This window comes from Mus caroli, chromosome 11 (assembly GCF_900094665.2).
Source record: "Mus caroli chromosome 11, CAROLI_EIJ_v1.1, whole genome shotgun sequence".
Classification (NCBI taxonomy): domain Eukaryota; kingdom Metazoa; phylum Chordata; class Mammalia; order Rodentia; family Muridae; genus Mus; species Mus caroli.
In genome coordinates, this window is record NC_034580.1 from 24,262,403 (window position 1) to 24,269,020 (window position 6,618).

Below are 6,618 nucleotides of genomic sequence, written 5' to 3' on the forward strand. Positions count from 1 at the left end.
CTTTTGGGATAGCATTGGAAATGTAATTGAGGAAAATACGTAATAAAATATATTTAAAAAAAAAAGAAGTGAAATGGACAATTTTCCAAGATCCCAAAGCAAGTGGTCTAGCCGACATGGGCCCATTCATATCTCCCATAGCTCTTTCTTCCTATTATTAATGTTTTGGGGAATATTATTTGTCTTCAATGTTGGTCCAATTTCTCAACCTCTGATGAAGCAACCAGATTAAACTAGTAATCTTGTGAACTATCTTCTTTAAACCTGACACATCAAGATGTAGGCTTTCTTTAAAAAACAACAACAAAACAAAAACAAACAAAAAAAAACAAAAAAACAAAAATGCTAGCTTCCTTTTAACATCTCTGTAAGACACAAGATATTACCCTAAGTGCCTAAAGTACATTTTAAATGTTAAACCTACTCAAGATTTCAACCAAGAGCTGTATCTCCAGTACAAGAAGAATTGTTTTCATGCTAGTCTTTTCTTTTCTGCAGACATTAGGGGTTAAGGAATGCAGTGGTTCAAATGATAATGCCCCCACACATCACCACCCCTAACAGGCTCAGCTATCTAAACATGTCTCCAAAGTCTTTGGTTGCTGTTGCTTTCCTATCTGGCAGACATTTAGGAGGTGTGGCCTTGCTGGAAGAAGTGTGTCACTGGAGATGGGCTCTGAGAGTCAAAAGACCTCTCTCAACACTTCCTGTTATCCCTATTACCTGCTTTGTGCTTGCAGTTGGGGGTCTGAGCTCTCAGTGTCCTGCTCTGCCATGGCCATGGTGTTTTATCACAGCAACATCAAGCTAACATATACAAAGAGTGTGGTGAAATTAGTATAATATGGGCAGCAAATCTGTAGCTACTCAGTTCCTCCAAGCAATCCCCACCAGGATTCCAGGCTCAGCAGTACTCACAAATGGTTTTTAGATCCTTACAGCACTCTAACCAACACTCTAGCCAGCATCTTCTCTGTCCTCGGCTGTGTCCACACAGGTGTCAAAGAGTATCTGATAAGCCGTTTCTGAACACTTCACATCTGTGTGGCCTTGAGAAAGCATTCTTAACTCTTTGGCCTCACTGTGTCTATGTAAGATTCAACCTTCATAAAAGTTTATATAATATTATAATACACCACTGGACAGATAAGACGAGTGGGGATGATGGGCCAACCATTTTCCTAAGATGACCAAACTGTACACTGGCACTGCCACCTTGTCACTTCAAATATTTAGATATGATTTCAAAAATCAGGTCACAGAAAGGTGTGGTTCCAATTAGCCAACATTTACAGTCTTCAAGAGTGCTGGGCCCTTAGTGGTCCCCCAAATGGAATCATTTTCTTCCAGTTAAAATAAAAATTACAAAGTATTCCTATCACTCATTTAGTCAGGCACATTCATGGCTCAGTATGGAAACCAGGGAGACTCCCATCTAAACTGATAAGTGGAAGGGAGAACACTGGCCTTGGAAGAAGAGTCTTCAAACCACACTACACTTAGGATGGACAACAAGCCTGGACTCTACCATGGCTACAGCAAAAGGGGCAGAGTCTACAACAGAATAAGACCTGTAAGGAGTGAGTGATTATATGATGGTAACATGTCAAGGATACTAATACCACAGCCCCACGGGAGTGACAAAGCCTTCCCCATGTGAGACTCAGAAGGATGGCAAAGTTGACAGTGTGTCACCACTTTCTCCCATCAGCAGATGTTCGCAGACTATAGAAGATTAGCTAAACCTTCCTCCTTATTCATATATATATATATATGTATATATATATATCAACCTCACCTCCTTGTTCACCTATATGCAATAGTCCTGCCTCCCTGTTGAAACATATATAATAAGCACACTGAGCTTGTGGAGTGCTATGGCTCCACCCCTCCGTCAGAGTAAGCACATACCACCAGATCCCAGCTTTTCTGTGTGTCTGTGTGCTGCCGTTTCCTTATTTCCTTGCCCTAGTCAGGGTTCAGGAATCCAAGCCATACATGAACATCATAGTGACCATTTCCATCAACTCTGAACTTGATAAAGAGTTAGCCCACTAGGGCCTGTAATATTGGCTCATGAATCCAGACCTCCAAGCTGTCTACTTGAAGAAAAATTGCTCTTAACTGTCTCGATAGTTATTTTTCCAAATGAGGCTACTATAGAGATGACCAGATAATATTCCATTCATGCTGTTCCTCCCTGCCCTGTCCTAGACTTGCACATATCATATACAGTCTAAAAGAACTTCCAAGGATTTCTTGAGTTATTAACATTAGTTTTTCATCTGAGTGAAATCTTTAGAAATTAATTAAAAACTCTTGCAAGCCACGTTGCATTTCAAACCGTGGAAGAACACTAACCTGGAGCAACACAAGCAAGTCCTACTGCCCAGCCTTGCCAAGACACCCAGCTGCTGGAGGCACATGGGTCTACTTCATGCTTTCTCCTGATGACAGCAACTACAAGTTTCCAGCACCAAGCCTCTCTACATTGTTGTAGCTTCTTACAGCACCTTAAGAAATAGACTTTACCTTTCACATGTTATTAATCAATAAAAAAGGCCACCTTAATAAATGAGAATTCTTCAAACTTACTTCCAAGACCATATTCCTTCTATTCTACCCTTCTTCTCATTTCCCCAAGTCTTCTACTTAATTAATACTCATTAGTAATAAATTAAAACGAGAAAGATTTTGACTGTGGGAATAGTCATCTCTGCACCCACTCTAGGCAGTGTGTGACATCAAGTTTGGACCTGAGAGAGTCATCTATGCTGGGGCTCACACATAGGTGAGTCTGGAGCATCTGTCCATCTGTCCGTTCACATTCCTCAGAATCCCAGAGCTGGAGCGCTGGAGCAATTAAGGAATGGTGCCTATTCACTGAGAATCCAAGGGGGAAAGGAGAGACACTGGAACATTTTGTGCTTGGAGGGAATTTGGTCCCTGGGGTTCCTATGTGTCTGCCTTCCTATAAACAAAAGCAGAACAATGAGAGGAAGGAATACCAGAAGGCTCCAGGCTAGCTGTGAGCAAAGGAAGTTTGCAGTGCACAGCATCAGGCCAGGGCGTTCCCGATGGGTCTGCTGCAGCCTGACTGGCACATTGGAGCTCTTCAAGGAGAAAAGAAAGTTCCTGGGTTTGGGAGTAGACAAAGCATCACTAAGAACACTTACCCAGCGCCTTCTACACTTGCCCCCACCTCATGCTTAATAAAATTAATGTGAAATCCAGAGTGAAGAAAGAACAGGTAAGTAAAGCAGTTCGAGGTGATGACAACGCTAGTAAGGGAAGAAAATCAGGAGAGCTAAGAAGACTTGAAGGCAGAAATCACGCTTACCTGCACCCAGCACCAAGTCACACTCACACTGGCTCCTCGGGTGGTACCCTAGGCTTCTCTCCTGTTCTTAGCAGTGGTGTCCTTTCTTTGCCCTCTGCTCACCAGAAAGCTAGTGGTGGTGCAGGAGCAACTACACCCGACCCCTAAAGGTGAAGAGGCACTGGGCTGGCAAGCTATCTAGTCTTCTCCCTTGGTGTACTGTAACCTAATTCCGTCTTTGTTCCTTGGGACATTAAAGATCCCCTGTGCTCACCGTGCCCTTCTTTGACTTCTGGCATCCTTGGTTCCTAATCCCTTAGTCTCAGAAGCATCAAAGAAAGCCAGATGCCAAGTCCCCGTAAGAAGAAAAGAAAGGGCCTCCAAAGTTTGGAAAACTTTAAGGTCTGGAGATGGGGACAAGGGGTGCTCCTGGGAGAAGGGAGAAGCTCACCTGTTGATGGAGGTACAAAAGTTTGGCTCTCCCACCCTCCTCCCACCGAGATTCCAGATCCCTGCCACGCCCAGCCCAGCCTTCTTGCCAGGCCCAATACTCACCTTGAGCCCTCGGATCTCGCCGAGATGCAGCTGCAGGCGGCGGTTGACCTCGCGAATGAGGTTGCTGTGGTCCAGCATCGCGCTCACCTTCTCGGCTTCGGCTCGCCGCAGGCTGCGAATCAGCTCCTCCTTGCTCCACTGCAGCAGCTCTTCGTCCGTCACTTTAGATAGATCATCCACGCCCGTGGGTGTCGACGCACCGGCCGGAGCCGAGGGACAACTTTCCGCCGCTGGCGCTGAGCCTCCAGCCGCCTTAGACATGGTATCCGCGTAGCGGCAGGTGCGAGTGGATGGTAGAGGCGAAACGACTGGCGAAGGTGCAGGCGCGGCTGGGTGGCCTCCTCCCACACCCCTGTAAGCTTCCAGAGTCAGAGGTACCTCCGGGGGACCGCTGCGTGGGGACGGCAGGAATCGCGCTGCGTGGCCATCCTACCTCGCCATCCAAGCGCGAGTACCTGCCGAATCTCGGGGCCCGACGGCCAGTTCCTGGTGGCTGCATAGGTCCATCCCAACTCGGCGCAATTCCATAGTGAAGGGCGCCGGGGAGCAGGAGCGGGCGGGGACACCGAGAAAGCTCTGTCTCAGTCCCCTGCCCTCTCCTTGATCAGATCCAGACAGTCATCCCTCACGGTCTCACACACACACACACACACACACACAAGCAGGCACACGATGCACACGCCCTTCCCTCTCTCTTGCTAAACCCCGAGGCTCAGCTGCTACCCTAGGGCGAGCTGCTGTCCTTCCCAGAAAGCTCCGCGCAGCTGGCTAGCTGTAGTCCTATGGCTGATCCTAAACTGTTCTGGGAAGCCTTGGGTTTTCAGAGCCCAGAGAAGGATGGGCGGGGGTTGGGGAGCAGCAGCAGGGAGGACGCTGGCCCCCGGGATGCCCGCATTCCGCAACACCTTCTGCAAAGGCCAAACCCGAAGCGCACTCAGCTGCCCAACCGGACCCTGAGCTCCTGGTGCTCTGCTGCTAGGGACGACTGGGAGCGCGGTTCCCAGAGCACAGGGATGCGGGTGGGGCTGGAGTCAAGAGCAGGTGCGGCCAGGGCGTTGAGAGGCTCGCGCGCGCCACCAAGTGACTATAGGCTGTCCCCTTCCCTCCATCTCTGCAAGTCAGACTAGTTCAGGAGAGGCAGCCTGCTGACCAAAATGAGAGACACTCAGTTCTTGGAAGAATTGGACGCAGAAATTTGAGAGCAAGACATATGACTAACTAGCTAGATGCACTTCGGAGAACTGGAGAAGAGGGAAGACCGGAGGTCACAAAATCCTCAAGTTCAGGAAATCAGGGCAAAGAGCTGTTAAATTCAGCCCTTTGGGGACCTCCACCCCATTCCCAGGCCTTTGTTTTCTCTAAAAACTCACCACCTTATGAAGAAGCTTCAGGAGGAAGTACTTGGCCCTTTAAACGTTCATTTGGGAAATGTCAAGGCCTTTAGAAAATAAAATAACTTCTGCTTCTCCCGGAGCCTGGATTTTCAGGTCTGCACACCCGGTGCCCTTGGCAAAGTAAACTGAAATACCAACCAATACCAACTGAGCTTTTCACTCCTCTGTGCTGCAAACTGGGCTGGCCTTTGATGGTCCTATCTGGAAGGAGGATTCTATGTTTTGGCTAGTCTCTGGTTAAATACAGCGCAATCCTCTTTCAGCTGAAAATACACTTGTTTTCCTAAAGGATGGGTGCAGAAGGCCCTGGCAGTATCATTTCTAGGAAGCTGACAGGACCAGAAAATTATAGAATCACACTATCCCAGCCTGAGCTTCTGTCACAGTGAGAGTCTCAATCATATTCCTTCTAATGAGGCAGTGTGTATCCTCTTTAAAGCTGCCACCTTGTGAAAAATGATGAGTTAGGGACTGAAACCTTTGCCTGCTGGAGATCGAAAGAAAGTAGTACGGCTAGCCCCTGACCATGAACACCCCCCCACACACACACACACCACATACATAACTGTACTCATAGAGACTTCCTTCTGTGTCTGGGCCTTTGCCCTCTCTTCTCACAGCATGCACGTACTCTCACCTTCTCTCTGACATACTGGCATCCAACTCCCCCCCCCACACACACACACATTAACCTTTGTTCATATTTGCAACCCAAAAATGACTTCCTTGGTATATTGAGGCACTATAATCCTAGGAGAAAGTGACTCCTCTCTCAAGTTTCAGCAAAGGGAGAAGTCTGTTAAAGGTTTCTTTCAACACACCCAGAGCCCAAGACCCAGCTAGTCCTCCAATGCTTTCCACTGCTTACCTCAGCTTACAACCCTCCCAACCTTTCACTTCAGATAACTCAGTCCTTCCCCTGTATTAATGGTCTTGACTATGTCTGGTGTAATTTTCTTGACATTTCCTTGTCTCTCAGATGCACAGGTTTTCAAGAGAATGCTGCATAACAGTTTGGAGACGGAAGAGAATACATAAGATGGAAAATTGTGAATGTCGTTCCATGTTCTTGCTTTTGATGAATCTTGAGTCACTGGTACTCAGGCCCCATGGAGATGGCTTGCTTTTAGGTGCTTCAGCAGGACTTTAAAACAAAGTCCAGCCAATGATTACAGTGCCCAGGGTAGCTTCTTGTTTGAACCTTGGAACCACCATGGTATTTATTCCTAGATGACAGGAATCTACTGCTTTGCTCAGTTTATTTCTCAGGATTTATCATTTTTTTTAATTAGGTAATTTCCTCAATTACATTTCCAATGCTATCCAAAAAGTCCCCAATACACTCCCCCC

At 47.1% G+C, this 6,618-nt stretch overlaps 1 protein-coding gene across 5 annotated transcripts in view; it reads right to left on the bottom strand.

Annotated features, from left to right (window-relative positions):
• Ccdc85a (coiled-coil domain containing 85A) overlaps window positions 1-4,903 on the bottom strand; it is a 202,803-nt gene extending 197,900 nt beyond the window's left edge. For 3 of the 5 annotated variants that reach the window (XM_021177620.1, XM_021177617.1, XM_021177619.1), the window contains exon 1: window positions 3,875-4,903. In XM_021177620.1, coding sequence (XP_021033279.1) covers window positions 3,875-4,135 — 261 coding nt within the window. In that variant the 5' untranslated portion in view covers window positions 4,136-4,903. The remainder of the gene's footprint in view (window positions 1-3,874) is intronic. The other 2 variants (XM_021177618.2, XM_021177616.2) reach the window with 1 other exon arrangement.
• Window positions 4,904-6,618: the final 1,715 nt, after the last annotated feature.